Source organism: Hyperolius riggenbachi, chromosome 3 (genome assembly GCF_040937935.1).
Source record: "Hyperolius riggenbachi isolate aHypRig1 chromosome 3, aHypRig1.pri, whole genome shotgun sequence".
In the NCBI taxonomy this organism is placed as follows: Eukaryota; Metazoa; Chordata; class Amphibia; order Anura; family Hyperoliidae; genus Hyperolius; species Hyperolius riggenbachi.
Window position 1 is genome coordinate 63,173,229 of NC_090648.1, and position 18,409 is coordinate 63,191,637.

The window sequence follows — 18,409 nt, forward strand, 5'->3', positions numbered from 1 at the left end:
GCTTTTTTGCATAGATAACTGGAGTGTAACTCTTCCTGTACTGGAAACAACAATATTAGACTTATGTATCTGCTCCTAATGTTTTATTTCTTAGCCGTGCTACACATACAAATCATTATATCATTTTTTTATTTTTTTTGCTTTAGTGTCTTTTAACCACTTAAGGACTGCCCCCCCTCCCCCCAGTGACCAGGACATTTATTGCTTAAATGGCCACTGCAGCTTTAAGGCCAACAACCGAACAACTCGGCACACGAGTGATTTCTCCCACCCACCCCCTTTTCTCCCCACCAACAGAGCTTTCTGTTGGTGGGGTCTGATCCGCCCCCCAGGTGTTGTTTTTTTTATTTTGGGGGGGGGTAAATATTTATCTTATTAAATTCTCAATAAAATGTACTTTTTTTTTCAATTTATTCTATATCCTTTCCTCCCTCCCGTCCCCCACCAGCAAATCAGCATGATCAGCTGTCCTAGGCGATTTTTGCTTTAGTGTCTTTTAACCACTTAAGGACTGCAGTGTTAAACCGCTCGGAGACTGAAGGTGGGGCGGAGCTCCGCCCCCCCAAGCAGGAGATGCGCGCGATCTCCTGCTAGCCCCATAGACGGCCGTTCACGCCAATGACCGTGGAGCGGTCCTGGGGCTGCCGCACTGCTCACACCAATTAGCGTGGAGCAGTCGGCAACAGGTTAAGTGTACTCCAGAGTGGAACTGACTCATACTAGAGCAGGTTCCACATAAAATAAAATCCTCTAGTAATAAGAGGAGGTTATAATAGCAGCAGTGCTGGTAATAATGCCTCTTTGGGGCCGTAGCTTTAAAGGAAATGTTCAGTAAGCACACAATTGGGGACGTTTGCACGTTTCCACATACTCCAGATGGTGTAGCGGACTCAGGTTTGTCATTGTGATGATGCAGACATTTTGTTCCAGGTGGGAGGACCTATCTGGGCAGAGGCTCTTCATGACTCGGAATTTGTGCAGAGAATTCTGTCAGCCACAGAGCGCAATCCAAAGAGGTTCAAGACTTCAGACAGAATAGCTGGGATGCTGAGCATGGCCACTGAGGTAAGAACATAAATGTGCGCTGTCTAGCAATGCCTTAAAGGAAATATCGGCAATTTTAACAAAATGAGATCTACTTAACTGGGGCTACCTCCAGCCCCTGCAAGGCTTTGTGTCTCTCGTCAGAGCTCTGCTCCAAGCCTCCCGGGGTCCCCTCTGTAGTAGCAGCCGCCAACCCGGCGAGGTCGGTGGTCGCTGTGCATGTGCAGGCCTGTGCCGCTCACGTAGCTGGGAGCGTTCTGCATAGGTGAATAGGAGATAAGCTGTTGTTAAGTGAGAGTCAGTGACTAAGGCCACATACAGACATCAGACCATAGTCTTTGGTAAATGAAAGATCACAGACCAATCTTACCACCCTTCATATAGTATGAGAGCCATACTCTACACAGTCTTTTCTATGGAGCTGAACTCCACACCAGGAAAAAAATCTCTGCAGGCTGCTGCACACACAGATGCTGTACAGACACAAAAGATCAGTATCTGCAAAAGATCTGTTCCTGCCAAAAATCCATTCCTTCAAATTGCAATGATAGTCTATGAGATCTGCAGATCATCATACACACATGATTTAACTGACATTCATCTGCAGATCAGATCCACCAGGATGGATTTTCAGATCTGCAGATCTGCAGATGAATGTCAGTTAAATCATGTGTGTATGATGATCTGCAGATCTCATAGACTATCATTGCAATTTGCAGGAATGGATTTTTGGCAGGAACCGATCTGCAGATACTGATCTTTTGTGTCTGTACAGCATCTGTGTGTGCAGCAGCCTGCAGAGATTTTTTCCTGATGTGGAGTTCAGCTCCATAGAAAAGACTGAGTAGAGTATGGCTCTTATACTACATGAAGGGTGGTAAGATTGGTCTGTGATCTTTTATTTTCTAAAGACTATGGTCTGATGTCTGTATGTGGCCTTAGCTGTGACAGCTGCACTAATTCTATATGTAAGAAAATACTTTACATATACAGCTGTCTCTGAAACTGGATGTTGCAGCTAGGCTATGATATAAAATACAAATGCTTGCAAACATTTTGGACATATATTAGAAGCTGAGGGGGGAGAATTTTTAAGACGAGCAGGTGTAAGATACCTCTGGTGTAGGGTATAGAGTTTTGTGAGTCTATCCCTAAGGCAGGGTGACCTTAAACGGGGAGCTCGCAGGCATTCATCTCATTCTTTTTCATCTAATTCAGGGGTGCCCAAACTTTTTAGGTCAAGGGCTGTATCGCCATTCTTGAGAGTGCTGGGGGTACGAACTAGTGCCTGTAGAGAGCTTCGGGAGCCAGATTTGGCACCCGGGCCGGACTTTGGACATGCTGGATCTAATAGGATGTCCAGCTGCTCAGCTTAGTCCACTTAGCCAAGAAGCCCTTCACCACTGGTGCTCAATGAAAGGGGTATATGCCACCAATCTGATGTTTGGCTGGGCTGTTTTTAATAGCTTCCAGGATTGGAACTGAATACTTAAAAAAAAAATCAAGTGTTCACTTACCTGGGGCTTCTGCCAGCCCCTTGCAGCCTTCCGGTCCTGCGCCAGTCCTCCACGATCCTCTGTTCTCCCGCCGCAAGCTAGTTTTGTTACCGTCGACTTGCAAGTGGACGGCAACCACGCCTGCGTGACCCGAGCCACATGTATCTTTCTTCGTGTTATGCCCGCAATAGCATCCTGCTATTTACGCAGGACGCAATTGCGGGTGTGAACGTGAAGATGGATACATGTGGCTCGGGGCGTGCAGGCGCAGTTGCCGCGTCGACTGTAACGAAAGTCGCTGGCGGCGGGAGAACAGAGGATCGTGGAGGACCGGTGCAGGACAGGAAGGCTGCAAGGGGCTGGCAGAAGCCCCAGGTAAGTGAAACTGTTTAGTTATGCTTTAAAGAAACAGCTGTGTACCTATTCTAGTATGTTAATGTCCTTCCTATAGTGTGCTGCCCAAAACTGTATCCCATACTCCATATGTGGTCTCACAAGGGACTTAAACACAGGGAGTAGTATACTAGCATCTCCTGATTTTATTTCCTGTTTTATTCATCCCAGAATTTTATTTGCTTTAGCTGATGCTGCTTGGCATTGGAATATGAGTGTTAAACTAGTTATCAACCAGTATTCCAAGTCCTTCTCCAAGCCTGATGTTCCCAACTGTAAGCCATTTTTTCTTGTGTTGTTCTATCATTGGCATGTCCAATGTACACGACTTTATGACTTTACATTTATCAACATTACATTTCATCTTAAAAACAGATAAGTGCCTACCTGCAAGAGAGTGCAAGCCCCACTTGTGGGGTAAAATACACACCTAGGATACACATGACCTGTCTACCACTGGAGGATGATGGTTTCCTGTAACAGCTTGCATGCAACTTGTGAAGTACTCGTCCCTCCCACTGCGGAGAAGTCATCCTCGATGGGAGGGGACCTTACACTAACTAAATCCTAACCTATGCATATGCATAGCCTGGGTGCACCACCAAGTAAAATTGAAAATTGCGCAAAAGGTAGATCAGCGCATCACCAGGCTGCCTCCGAATATGGCCTCCTATCAGAGGTGCACTCCTATCAAGTGGGGCTTGCACTCTCTTGCAGGTAGGCACTTATCTGTTTAAGTAGCGCTGCTCATTTCCTTGCCATGTACTAATTCATTTTTGGTCAGCTGCTCCCACTTAGCAGCCTTGCTTTTGGTGTATATGCAGAGCTTCTGTTTGGGTTCAAGGTGCGTTTGCAGTTTCTGGGGGGGCTCAGCGCACCTCTGATAGGCCATTCGGAGGCAGCCTGGTAATGCACTGATCCACCTTTTGCGCAATTTACATTTCATCTGCGTTGTGAAGAGCTGAGTTTGAGAGTTGTTCCACCATTAAAAAAAAAAAAAAAAATTGTGTTTCACTAACTTTTTCTCACCTCTGCAGGAACTGGATATTCCGTTATATTACACCCTGGACAATCTGAGCAGCACCGTCCGCTGTAACACCCCGGGGCTGTTGAAGTTCAGGTAAAGTAATCCTTGGCCAAGACTTAATGTTGACAAATAACAGTTGAATAGTTGTAATTTATTAATTTGTCAAAAATCCCCGTTAAAGGTAACCTTTAACAAAAAAAAAAAGTCATACTTGCCTTCAGAGACTTCCAACGTTGTCCTCCAGACTACAGATCCAGGGCTGGACCCTCTGGAAGTTCGTGGCAAGCTCCTGTCTATGAAAAAGCGCAGCTGCACTGTGTGCACAGGATGCTTTGTGTCTGCCAGTGCCATAAAAGTTCTGAGCTACTGTGCAGTGCAGCTGCAAGCACTCATCAACAAGCCCGTGTAGAAGAGGTTTGGGGGTCCCAATGCTGGATTGCTGGAGGCAAGGGGGATGGGGAAGCCTCTGGATTATCCAGAGGCTTCTTCTACTTAGCTGAGTATCTAATTCAGGCAATTTTGGACAAGGGGCTTTAATAAGATCTGGTTATGACACTGTTCTATTGGAATACTTTAAAGGGAACCTAAACTGAGAAGGATATGGATGTTACCTTTTAAACAATACCAGTTGCCTGGCAGTCCTGCTGATCTCTGTGGCTGCAGTAGTGGGTGAATCACACACCTGAAACAAGCATGCAGCTAATCCAGTCTGACTCCAGTCAGAGCACCTGATCTGCATGCTAGTTGAAGGTCTATGGCTAAAGTATTAGAGACACAAGATCAGCAGGAGAGTCAGGCAACTGGTATTATTTCAAAAGGAAAAATCCATATCCTTCTCAGTTTAGGTTCCCTTTAAAGGATACCTTAGCACTTAAAATATCTAAAAAATGATGCTTACTGTGTGTGTGGGGGGAATTGTGAAGATGCTTTTACATCATCTCCTGTGCCCCGGCGTCACCCGCCGTTCTCAGGCAATTAGCCCCGCTCTTTACATCCTGGTCGATGTCCTCTGACCCGGACATACTACGCTTCGCGTGTACGGTATGTCCACTTGGGTTCTTTGTGACAGCCTCCCCGGTGACCCCATGTGATGTACACTGCCATCAGAACATGCCCTTGGTCCGCCCCAAGCAGGCATGCTGTGCATGCGTAGCGTAGTATGTCCAGGTCAGGGGGCACTGACCATGCTGGCTAGAATTTGAAAAAAAAAGCGGGCCAATTACTGTAGAACAGATGGCGACATCGGGACAAGGGAGGTGCAGTTATAATCTTTACAGCTCCCCCTCCTCCCCCCCCCCCCCCCCCGCACACATACAGTAGACATCATGTTTTAGATCTTTTAATCGCTACCGTATCCTTTAAGTTATACTTCACTTATTCTTGAAGATGTGGCACAATACCCTATCCTATTTTCTTTTGCAGGTCTGCTCTGCTGAATGCCGGGTACAGGGTCTCGTTGTCACATGCTTGTCAGAATGCCATCAAAACCGACGCCCCTCCATCTGTCATCTGGGACATAATGAGGTGTTGGGTGAGTCCCTCGGTGTGCTGCGTCTAGCAGGAGAGTTTATGATATTCCCACTCGAGATGCTTGGAGAGATCTGGAAATGATGCTAGAAATCAGCTTCCAATGCCAGTTATATGGAACAACTGTATCCAGAGATTCATTGGATATAGTCAGAAGGATACATTGTATTTAGCACATGATAGAATTCTCTAATAAAATCAAAACAATCAGTGTTCAAGATATTCAGAGACCAGCTTATTATGGTTTTCTTCTTTTAATTATTAAGTTTGACTCTTCTTTCTTACTTAGCCTAATTCTGTACTGTAGATTTACATGACTGAGATGACTTATATCAGTAATAAGTAAGGAGTGCCTGATCAAGACTCCCTTAGAGAAAATCTGTAATGAAAAACCTCCCCTGGGGGGTACTTACCGAGTCGGGTGGGGGAAGCCTCCGGATCCTATTGTGGTTTCCCCGTCGTCCTCAGTCCCACGGTGGCAGAGAAAATCCTCCCGGCGATGTAAATATTCACCTCTTGGCTCCATCACAGGCGCAGTATCCGCTCTCTGCATGGAGATAGGCGAAAATAGCCGATCTCCGTTGGGCCGATCTACTGCGCAGGCGTAAGTCTCCCTTCTCCTGTGCAGTAGAGCGGACCAGACGGAGATTGGCTATTTTCGCCTACCTCCGTCAGAAGAGCCGCAACAGCGCCCCCCTGCTGGAGCCAGAAAAGGTAAATATTGCACAGGCTGTTGGATTTGTCGCCTGTGCGTTCCGTGGGCTGCAGCGAGACCGCCGTGGGACACAGGAGGATGGGGGAAGCCTTGATAGGGTCCAGAGGCTTTCCCCTACTGAGGTGAGTACCCGCAGGGGAACTTTTTTCAGTACAGGTTTTCTTTAACGCTCCAAGGGCCAACTAGGGTGACTTGCTGAGAGCACACGGGTTACTAAGCTAAATCCATATTTATGGTATATCCTTTTAAACAATGCAAGTAGCCTGGCTGTTGTGCTGATCCTGTTTAAACTTTTAGCCATAGGCCCTGTACAAGTATGCACATCTGATGTTTTAAATGTTATTGTGTAATTATGACCAACTAGATTGCTTTTAGCAGTGATTTATGCTATCTATGATCACCGGGTATTCCACAAATCGCTATGCCACTGAAAGTGGCTAAATCGCTCTGCCTGCACCATTTTTCTAGCGATCGCATTTCAATGTTAAAGGGCAACTGAAGCAAGAGGAGTATAGAGGCTGCCATATTTATTGCCTTTTAAGTAATACCTGTTGCCTGGCTGTAATTGCCTGTAATACCAGTTGTCTGGCTGTCCTGCTGATCGGCTGCCATAGATGCTGAACCAGCATGCTGCAGATCAGGTGTTTCTGACATTATCAGATGTGACAAGATTGGCTGCATGCTTGTTTCTGGTGTTATTCAGACACTACTGTAGCAAAATAGATCAGCAGGACTGCCAGGCAACTAGTATTGTTTAAAAAGAAAAAAAATGGAAGCCTCTGTATTCTTCTCACTTCAGTTGCCCTTTAAATATAGGATTGCTCCAGAATCGCTTTTCAATCGCTATGCATAGCGATTTGAATGTGACTTTGTACTACCCAGAAACCAACAGCAGTACCCAAAATCTCTTGCAGTACTTCAACACTGCAAACATTGCTAGCAATAAAATCACTACAAAAAAACACCCGGAGTTGCTGCCGAAATTGTTTTACAAGATGCTAGCAAAAACGCTGAGCGATAGGAATGGAAATGCTTAGATCTCCTGGAGAAGCTTGCGAGCAGTTTGGTCAGCTGATAGATTTGTAAGGTTCTGATTTGCTGATCATGTGTTAAACCAAGAAGTCATCACAGCAAATTAGAACCTAACAAATCTGTCAGCTGATCAAACTGGTCACATGAGTTCTCCTAAGCATTGCTATTACGACTGAGCAGCTGTGATCTGTAGGGGGTCCGAGGCCTGATGGCTCAAATAATTTGCTTTAGGGCCCTTTTTGATCCGATTACGATTTCTAACGGATCGCAAAACGTAGATTACAGTAAGACTAATGGAAATGGCAGCTGCCATTTCCATTAGTGCGATCAGATTTGCGTCGCAATTTTGACCCAAGCGCAATCGTCATTCTGCTGCATTTTGGATGCGATTTGAGCTGAGTCGCATTAGTGGAATTGTTTGAAACCCAATTGCGGTTATGATTGTGCTTCATAGTGGAAAAGAGCCCTTATAGTTCAAGTAATTTGCTGCTTGTTGTTTACAGGAAAAGGAAAATCCTGTGAAGAGAGAGAAGTTATCGGAGACGAGTCCAGCTCACCACATCCTCAGTAAAGAGCCAGGGTCAGTAATCCTCTCCTATGCTCTATATGCTCGCTGTACCCCTCTCATAGGCTGCACACCATAATCTCGTGTGACTGCTTTATACAGGATTCAGGTCAGCTTTGCAATCCATAAAGACGCCAACCCGAAATCTCGAAAACTGGGCTTGAAGAGGTTCCAGGAGAATCCAGAGGCCAATTGGGGCCCCAAAGCGCGAGCAAAAGCCGGGTGAGCAAATATCGCTGTTAATAAACGTTGAACAGTTTCCAACACACATGGTATGAAAACATTTGGGTTAATGCAATCTTAGAGACCCTGAACAGTAGGTAAAATAAAAAATGTCACTTACCTTGGGTTTCCTCCAGCCCACCGTAGGCCGCGAGGTCTCCTGGTTCCTCTCTGGGTCCTGCTGGTGAATGTTACCAGCGACACCCGAGCCGAGTGTCGGGCCGACACTTCCTGGATCTGGGAGCTCACCCTGGCCGCTACGTGTCATCATGCCGGCGGCGTAAAAGTCCTGCGCATGTGTGATTCAGTGTTAGAAAACTGCGCATGCGCAGGACTGTCACGCCGACCGCCGTGATGATGTGGAGCGTCCAGATCCAGGAAGGTAGCTGAGCCACCAGCAGGACCGGGAGAGGAGCCAGAATTTTTTATTTTACCTACTGTTTAGGGTCCCTTTAAGGTACCCATACAGACATCAATTTTCCCATTAGATTCCTTCTAGATTCAATTACTCTGATCGAATTGGATGGGAATTGATTAATTTCCAATCAATTGAAAGTATCGATTGGACAGGATGGAAAATGTAGGTCAGTCGTTAGCAGGGCAGGAATGGAAGTAGATCAATGTGCCATAGAGTTGTGTTGCATCGAACAGCAGAACGCTGTGTGCTGAATTCTTTTAAAAATCGAGGCACTTCATGTGGTAGGAATTAAATCCTTCTAGATCGATTGTTTTTTTTTTTTTTTTTTTTTTTTTTTTTAGAAAGAAATTGATTGTTTTGGAACTCTGGTGGAAATCTATATGTGTACAGTCCCGGCCAAAAGTTTTGAGACAAAATAGTCAAAAATATTGTAATAGCAATTTGCATATACTCCAGAATGTTATGAAGAGTGTTCAGATGAATTGCATAGTCCTGCTTTGCCATAATTAAGTGAATCCCAAAAAAACCTTTCCACTGCATTTCATTGCTGTCATTAAAGGACCTGCTGAGATCATTTCAGTAATCATCTTGTTAACTCAGGTGAGAATGTTGACGAGCACAAGGCTGGAGATCATTATGTCAGGCTGATTGGGTTAGAATGGCAGACTTGACATGTTAAGGCTGCTTACACACTAAGACGTTACAGGTGCTCGTTAGTGCGCCTGTAACGCTCCCCCAACGCACAGCAATGTAACACAAGTGGGCTGTTCACACAGCCCACGTTGCGTTACATGTAACGCTGCACGTTGTTCGGAAAGTGCAGCATGCTACGGCGTTAGAGCGGCTATAGCCGCGTTAGACTGTTTGCACATGCTCAGTGGGGGGCGGAGAGGAGGCGGGGAGATGCAGCTACAGTAGCCGTGCACATGGCTACTTAATATTCACTGCACTGGCGGCCGCTGATTGGCCGGCGGGACCACGTGATGCGGAGTGTCTCGCTCCGCATCACGTGGTCCCGCCGGCCAATCAGCGCCACTCTGGGAGACCTTAAACGGATAGAGTGGCCTAACGCGGCTCACTCTACCGTCCTCTCCTGCACCACCATACGTTGCATTAGGTGCACGTTATGCGACCTTAACGTAGCACCTAACGCAAGGTCTCGGTGTGCAAGTAGCCTAAAAGGAGGGTGATGCTTAAAATCATTGATCTTCCATTGTTAACCATGGTGACCAGCAAAGAATTGCGTTGCATAAAAATGGCTTCACCGGCAAGGCTATTATGGCTACTTAGATTGCACCTAAATCAACAACTTATAGGATCATCAAGAACTTCAAGGAAAGAGGTTCAGTTCTTGTTAAGAAGGCTTCAGGGCAGCAGAGAAGCCACTTCTCTCCCAAAAAAACATCAGGGACAGATTGCTCTTCTGCAGAAACTATGGTGAATGGACTGCTGAGGACTGGGGCAGAGTCCTATTCTCCAATGAAGCCCCTTTCCGATTGTTTTGGGCATCTGGAAAATGGCTTGTCAGGAGAAGAAAAGGTGAGCGCTACCATCAGTCCTGTGTCATGCTAACAATAAAGCATCCTAAGACCATTCATGTGTGGGGTTGCTTCTCATCCAAGGGAGTGGGCTCACTCACAATTTTGCCAAAAAAACACAGCCATGAATAAAGAATGGTAACAAAACACCCTCCAACAGCAACTTCTTCCAACAATCCAATAACAGTTTGGTGAAGAACAATGCATTTTCCAGCACGATGGAGCACCGTGTCATAAGGCAAAAGTGATAACTAAGTGGCTCGGGGACCAAAACGTTGAAATTTTGGGTCCATGGCTTGGAAACTCCCCAGATCTTAATCCCATTGAGAACTTGTGGTCATCCCTCAAGAGGCGGGTGGACAAACAAAAACCGAAACTCAAAGAAGTGATTCTGAAAGAATGGGTTGCTATCAGTCAGGAATTGGCCCAGAAGTTGATTGAGAGCATGCCCAGTCGAATTGCAGAGGTCCTGAAAAAGAAGGGCCAAAACTGCAAATACTGACTCTGCATAAATCTCATGTAATTGTCAATAAAAGACTTTGAAACATATGAAGTGCTTATAATTACACTCGCCTAAAGGATTATTAGGAACACCATACTAATACGGTGTTTGACCCCCTTTTGCCTTCTCAGAACTGCCTTCATTCTACGTTGCATTGATTCAACAAGGTGCTGAAAGCATTCTTTAGAAATATTGGCCCATATTGATAGAATAGCATCTTGCAATTGATGGAGATTTGTGGGCTGCACATCCAGGGCACGAATCTCCTGTTCCATCACATCCCAAAAGATGCTCTATTGGGTTGAGATCCAGTACAGTGAACTCATTGTCATGTTCAAGAAACCAATTTGAAATGATTCCAGCTTTGTGATATTGTGCATTATCCTGCTGGCAGTAGCCATCAGAGCATGCCCAATTGGCACTAAGAGGCCTAAAGTGTGCCAAGAAAACATCCCCCCACACCATTACACCACCACCACCTCTACCAGCCTGCACAGTGGTAACAAGGCATGATGGATCCATGTTCTCATTCTGTTTACTTCAAATTCTGACTCTATCGAGACTCGTCAGACCAGGCAATATTTTTCCAGTCTTCAACTGTCCAATTTTGGTGAGCTCATGCAAATTGTAGCCTCTTTTTCCTATTTGTAGTGGAGATGAGTGGTACCCGGTGAGGTCTTCTGCTGTTGTAGCCCATCCGCCTCAAGGTTTTGCGTGTTGTTGCTTCACAAATGCTTTGCTGCATACCTTGGTTGTAACGAGTGGTTATTTCAGTCAACGTTGCTCTTCTATCAGCTTGAATCAGTCAGTCCATTCTCCTCTGACCTCTAGCATCAACAAGGCATTTTAGCCCACAGGACTGCCGCATACTGGATGTTTTTCCCTTTTCACACCATTGTTTGTAAACCCTAGAAATGGTTGTGCATGGAAATCCCAGTAACTGAGCAGATTGTGAAATACTCAGACCGGCCCGTCTGGCACCAACAACCATGCCACACTCAAAATTGCTTAAAGCGGATCCGAGATGAAAAACTAACTATAACAAGTAACTTGTCTATATATCTTCTCTAAAGTTTAGATGGTTTACACAGCAAATTTAGCTGCAAACAGTTTTGATAGAATATGATTATTCCTGTGATACAATGACAGCAGCCATGTTTTTTGTAAACAACACAGAGGCAGACTTATCTGTACCTTGAGCCATCAGCCAAAAGGTGCATACACACATCAGACTATAGTCTTTGGGAAATGAAAGATCACAGACCAATCTTACCACCCTTCATGTAGTATGAGAGCCATACTCTACACAGTCTATTCTATGGAGCTGAACTCCCCATCAGATAAAAATCTTTGCAAGATGCTGCACACACAGATGCTGTACAGACACAAAAGATCAATATCTGCAAAAGATCTGTTCCTGCCAAAAATCCATTCCTGCAAATTGCAATGATAGTCTATGAGATCTGCAGATCATCATACACACATGATTTAACTGACATTCATCTGCAGATCAAGCAATCATCTGCAGATCTGAAAATCTATCCTGGTGGATCTGATCTGCAGATGAATGTCAGTTAAATCATGTGTGTATGATGATCTGCAGATCTCATAGACTATCATTGTAATTTGCAGGAATGGATCTTTGGGAGGAACAGATCTTTTGCAGATACTGATCTTTTGTGTCTGTACAGCATCTGTGTGTGCAGCATCTTGCAAAGATTTCTGTCTGATGTGGAGTTCAGCTCCATAGAATAGACTGTGTAGGTATGGCCCTCATACTACATGAAAGGGGGTAAAATTGATTGGTGGTCTTTCATTTTCCAAAGACTATAGTCTTATGTGTGTATGAGCCTCTTCTTCCCCTCTTCTCCTCCCTCCTCCCCTCTGCCCCTGAAATCAATGGCTAGTAACACCTCCCCCTCCTCCTGCTCAGACTGAGCTCCCATGAGCTCTTGCTACTGCCAAGGCTCTCTGAAAACCTGTGGGCGCGGCTTTTTTAGTTTATAGGGAATTAGAGTATTAAAACAAAAAGTATTTGGCTTGAGGAATGCCCTATAAACAATAGGAAAGGAACACAATTATGCAATGTGTAAAAGTTCACCTCGGATCCACTTTAACCTCCTTGGCGGTAATCCCGAGCTGAGCTCGGGGTATGCCGCCGGAGGTCGCCGCTCAGGCCCTGCTGGGCCGATTTGCATTCTGCAAAAAGCAGCACACGCAGCCGGCACTTTGCCAGCCGCGTGTGCTGCCCGATCGCCGCCGCTCAGCGGCGATCCGCCGCGTGCAGCGGCGAAAGAGGGTCCCCCCAGCCGCCCGAGCCCAGCGCAGCCGGAACAAACAGTTCCGGCCGGCGCTAGGGGCTGGATCGGGCGGCTCTGACGTCAGGACGTCGACTGACGTCCATGACGTCACTCCGCTCGTCGCCATGGCGACGAGGAAAGCGAAACAAGATAGGCCGCTCATTGCGGCCTATGTTGTTACTTTCGATTGCCGGAGGCGATCGAAAGTACGCTTCCGGAGCGCCCTCTAGTGGGCTTTCATGCAGCCAACTTTCAGTTGGCTGCATGAAATATTTTTTTTTTTATTTAAAAAAAACCCCATTTCAGCCTCCCTGGCAAAATAAATAAACCGCCAGGGAGGTTAAGGGCCCATTTCCACTATCGCGAATTCGCATGCGTTTTTCGCATGCAAATTCGCATAGCAATACAAGTGAATGGGACTGTTTCCACTTGTCAGGATTCCTTTGCGTTTTTCTGTGCAGAAAAAATTCGCATGGCAGAGCCATCAGAATTCGCATACCGCATACCGCTATGCGAATCGCATACAATGTATTTAATAGGAAATTCGCATGAGGTTTGGGTATGCGAATTTTCATGCGAATTCGCATAGAAACAATGGAAAAGCACACCAGCACTGCCATGGTTAAATTCGCATACATCGTCATCTATGCGATTTCGCATGGAAATTCGCATGAAAATTCGCATAGACCCGAATGCGAATTTCGCATCCGCATGCAAATTTTTACTGCGGCGATTCGCACCGCACAAGTGGAAATGCAGCCTTGATCCCCTTTCTTTCCCATTCTGACATTTAGTTTGGAGTTCAGGAGATTGTCTTGACCAGGACCACACCCCTAAATGCATTGAAGCAACTGCCATGTGATCGGTTGATTAGATAATTGCATTCATGAGAAATTGAACAGGTGTTCCTAATAATCCTTTAGGTGCATGTATATTTCAGTACATCACATAAACAACTGAAACAAAGATCTAATAGCAGTTAAGCAGCAAACTTTGTGAAAACAAATATTTTTTGCATATGTGATAAAGCAGCAGCTTTGGGGGAGAGCAGAACGCAACTGCCTGGACCGCAGAGTGTGTATTGAGGGAAGGGCAGTGCCTGCTCACTCAGACATCTCTTTGAAGCGACGTGTTCACTGTCTGTGTTTTCAATTACCATAAATATTAAATTGCCATGTTTAAAACATGTGATTGAGGGAATACGGTCAGCCTTTAAAGCAGTGTTTTTCAACCGCTGTTCCGCGGCACACTAGTGTGCCGCGGGATGTTGCCTGGTGTGCCGTCTGGCCTCTCGCTCCTCTCCTCCCCGCCGCTCCTGTCACCTTATCATGAGCGGGCGGCCGCTTGTCCGATTAGATTCCCCCGTAGTAGCCTCTCTCCTCTGTGGCATCTGCTATTACAGCAGTGCGCTCGGCGGCTGCTGTGATGACCAGGAAGCGGTACAGCGGTTCCCATGGTAACGGCGATGCATATCGCCGCTACAGGAAGCTGCTGTACCGCTTCCTGCTCATCACAGCAGCCGCCGAGCACGCGCTGCTGTAATAGGAGATGCCACAGAGGAGAGAGGCTACTACGGGGTAATCTAATCAGACAAGCTGCCGCCCGCTCATGATAAGGTAACAGGAGCGGTGGCCGCGGAGGGGGGAGGGGCACACCTACCCATACTATGCTAGCTATACTGGGCACTATGCTATACTGGGCACTACCTACCCATACTGGGCACTACCTACCCATACTGGGCACTATACTGGAGCACTACCTATCCATACTGGGACTATACTAGCCATACTGGGGCACTATACTGGGGTAACTATACTAGCCATACTGGGGCAACTAAACTCCCTATACTGGGGCAACTATGCTAGCTATGCAGCAGCACTCCAGCCCCCCCCCCATAGCCTGCTGCGCACGGCACTGTCCACTAGGTCGCGCAAACACCCGGTAAAACCCCGTTCCCCGGAGAAAAATTTGGTCAGAAAGTGTTCCCCGGGCCAGAAAAGGTTGGGAACCACTGCTTTAAAGGTCATCTGAGGTGGAAAAAAAAAAGAACAATTGTATCTATCCTCCTCCTAAAATTAGTTTTGTTTTTTTTTTTTTTGTTTTTTAGATATCCCACAGTTTTATAGTTAAAAGTGTTTAAGTTTTTACTGTTTCATTCTCTCTGCTCAATGACACCTTCATTGAAGTATGCCAGAACTCAAATCTATGAATTATTGACTATTTATCTCTTTCCTGCTCTCAGAAGCCATTTACTGACAGGAAAGTGTTTTATGGCTGTAATTGCTCATCAGTGAGGGTTATGCTCAGCCAAGGTATTTGTGTGTTTGGCACGGTACATACACGTCTACCTCATCATGTCACCTTGGATGTCCTTTAAGGACACCAGAAGTGAGAGCATATAGATGCTGCCATATTCCTTTCCTTTTTAAAAGTTCCAGTTGCCTGGCAGCCCTGCTTCTCTTTCACTGCAGTAGTGTCTGTCGTACACCTGAAACCAGCATGCAGCATATCTTGTCTGACTTTAGTCAGAAACACCTGATCTGCATGCTTGTTCAGGGTCTGTGGCTGAAAGTATTAGACACATAGGATCAGCAGGACAGCCAGGTAACAAAAGAAAATGTCATTCTCCATATCACTCTCCCTTCGTTTTTTAAATTCCTCCGTCAATGCAAAAAAGAGCTTACACTAGAGTAGCAATAGGTCTTTCAAGGTGTATAAACTGTCCTAAAGGCTATTATTTTACTGTACACAGCAGTGACTAAGCTTCCACTCACCACACAATAAGAAATGAAGGGGGTGTGTCCAGCCCCCATAACCTCCTTTCCCGTAGATGGGTGGGGGGGGGGGTGACAATCCCAGCACTCTACCATTAGTGCAATAACAGTCACTGTGTTAGTCATTATGAAGCATCTTTTTTTTTTTTTTTTTTTTAAAGGGACACTGTAGAGGGTTGGGGGGAAATGAGTTGAAGTTACCCGGGCTTCTAATGGTCCCCCGCAGGCATCCTGTACCCGTGCAGCCACTCACCGATGCTACGGCCCCGCCTCTGGTTCACTTCTGGAATTTCAGACTTTAAAGTCTGAAAACCACTGCGCCTGCGTTGCCGTGTCCTCGCTTCCCCTGGTGTCACCAGGAGCGCATGGCGCAGACCCTACTGGGCCTGCGCAGTACACTCCTGGTGACATAATCGGGAGCAAGGACATGGCAACACAGGCGCAGTGGTTTTCAGACTTTAAAATCTGAAATTCCAGAAGTGAACCAGAGGCGGGGCCAGAGCATCAGGGAGTGGCTGCACAGGATGCCTGCGGGGGACCATTACAAGCCCTGGGCAACTTCAACTCATTTTCCCCCAACCCCCTACAGTGTCCCTTTAATGTTTAAAGCACCAATCCTCTGACACTTTAAGGAGATGTCCCTTACAGTGGATCTGAGATAAACTATTACTCATTGCATAATTGTGTTCCTTTCATATCGTTTATAGGGCATTCTTCAAGCCAAATACTTTTTTTGTTTTGTTTTAATACTCTAATTCCCTATAAACTAAACAAGCCTCGCCCACAGCTCCTTTTGTGCCTTGGCACTGTAGCAAGGGCTTATGGGAGCTCAGTCTGGGTAGGAGGGGGCGGTTACTAGCCATTGATTTCAGAGGCGGAGGGAGGAGGAGAGGGGACAGAATATACACTCAGGCAAGCTGATAGCATCTCCAGCCCTCAGCCTGTGACAATCAGAACATGGCTGCCCTCATTGTATCACAGGAATACATAATCATATACTGTTGAAGCTGTTTGCAGCTAGATTTGCTGTGTAAACCATCTAAACTTTAGATAAGATATATAGACAAGTTACTAGTTATAGTTTTTCATCTCTGATCCGCTTGAAGTAGTAGCAAATGAGCCCAGCAGCTTGTTTTGCATGCTATGGTTTAGAGATAGTTCTTCCTTCACTTGTCATCTATTTGTTTTGTGCTAGAGGAGGAATTTCCACTAATCTGGAAGAGAGGAGGCGGCAGCACCAGAACAAGAGGAAGACGCCAGAAGATGTGAACCTCAAACAGTTTCCTTGCAAGAAATTCAGAGTGGTAAGTGATGGGCAGCTGTGGGCTCTACTATGGCGGGGCTACAGGGGAGGCCTGTGCCGTTACAGCTTTTATACGATTCCACATGGCCCCCCCTTCACTGGTCATAGCTGTGCTTTTGTCTTCTCTCCACTCCCGCCTCCTCCACTGCTGCCTTGTAAAGTTTCACATTGTACAGACTTGTGGGAGGTCTGTCCTTTTCTGTAGTAATTATAATTTGCTTGACCTTCCCATTTGAGGGATGTATGCAGACTTTTTGGCTGTTTACATACTATATTCGCATCCTCTGATGAAGTAGGTACTTCACTATGACGTGTTAGGTTATTTTTTTCTTCTTTTAAAAATGTACATTGAAAAGAGATTGCTTCAAGTGCATCTATATTGGCCACTGATCTAATGTATATATTTATTAATTTCTAATGTTTAAGAAGGTGTGTTGTTCCAGATAAATAAGTGTAGTGTTATGGATGGTCAGTGAGATGCAAGTAAATCTGATGAGGCAGGAGTATGCAATTGTGGAATGGAGCATGACAACTAACCTATTAAATGCCACCTTTTTAGGATTTGATTGGTGTATTTTCAAGCTTTACACACTTGTATAATCCTGCCCCAGCTCAGAATTATTTACATCTGCCTGACCATTGCCATTTATTATCCGTTTCAGCTGATGTTCCCCACTGGTCCCTGTGAGAAAGTACTCATTGGTTTCTTTTAAAATGTTTTGGCTTCAGTTCTGGCCTCTTGTATATACTGTACAATTAGTTTTCGGCACTACGAGTATCTAACTACTCCTAATCGAAATTTAGACAGTGCTGCCTGGGGCAGAGGAGACCTTACCCATGCTGCTGCCGTACCTGATGTGCTTCACTCACATTCCACATCATTCCTATGCTTCCAACTTCAATGAGGAAGCATGGGAGTGATATGGGTCACAACAGTCACATGATCAATGTGCTAATGGACAACCAGTAAGGAGGCTAGACATTTGGGTGAGCAGAGGATGGGGTGAAATAGGCACAAAGAAGCTAAGGCAGTACAGCTGAAAGTTTATCATCTGCCAACATTTATGTTCTCACTCTAAAGGTGCCCACTAATTATACAATTTACTTAACGATTCTTTGTATGAACAATCGTAAAGGATTGTTTGTGACCATTAACCTCCTTAGCAGTAATCCCGGGCTAGTATTGGGGTGGAAAACTGCAGCTAAGAGTGGTAATCCCGACCTCTGTTCGGGGTAGCAACTGGAGGCTGTGTGCAGAGTATAGCACAGCGGGTGTTTCTACATACCTCCCGGGGGATCCTGATGTCTGCCGCCATTCTTCTTCCTCTCCTCCGGGGTTCCGCTTCCTGCTGGTGAGATCACCGGCTGTCGTCATGATACATGGAGGCATAACTGCAGTGCTGGAGCCAGGGAGGTGAGTGATTGAAAAACTGCTGCTGATCTTCCTGGCAGCATGATTTTTTTTTTCTTCCAGGCTTTAGGGTCTGAAAGGGTGCAAAAAAAATTGCACTGCTTTTAGATCCTAAAATCCAGAAAGAATCATAATGCTAAGT

General features: G+C 45.8%; 1 protein-coding gene across 1 annotated transcript in view; it reads left to right on the forward strand.

Annotated features, from left to right (window-relative positions):
• TRMT1 (tRNA methyltransferase 1) overlaps positions 1 to 18,409 on the forward strand; it is a 60,395-nt gene that overhangs the window by 38,970 nt on the left and 3,016 nt on the right. Inside the window, exons 11-16 of the mRNA XM_068274208.1 lie at positions 931 to 1,065; positions 3,971 to 4,053; positions 5,383 to 5,491; positions 7,738 to 7,814; positions 7,902 to 8,021; positions 16,749 to 16,857. Of these exons, the coding sequence (XP_068130309.1) occupies positions 931 to 1,065; positions 3,971 to 4,053; positions 5,383 to 5,491; positions 7,738 to 7,814; positions 7,902 to 8,021; positions 16,749 to 16,857 (633 nt within the window). The remainder of the gene's footprint in view (positions 1 to 930; positions 1,066 to 3,970; positions 4,054 to 5,382; positions 5,492 to 7,737; positions 7,815 to 7,901; positions 8,022 to 16,748; positions 16,858 to 18,409) is intronic.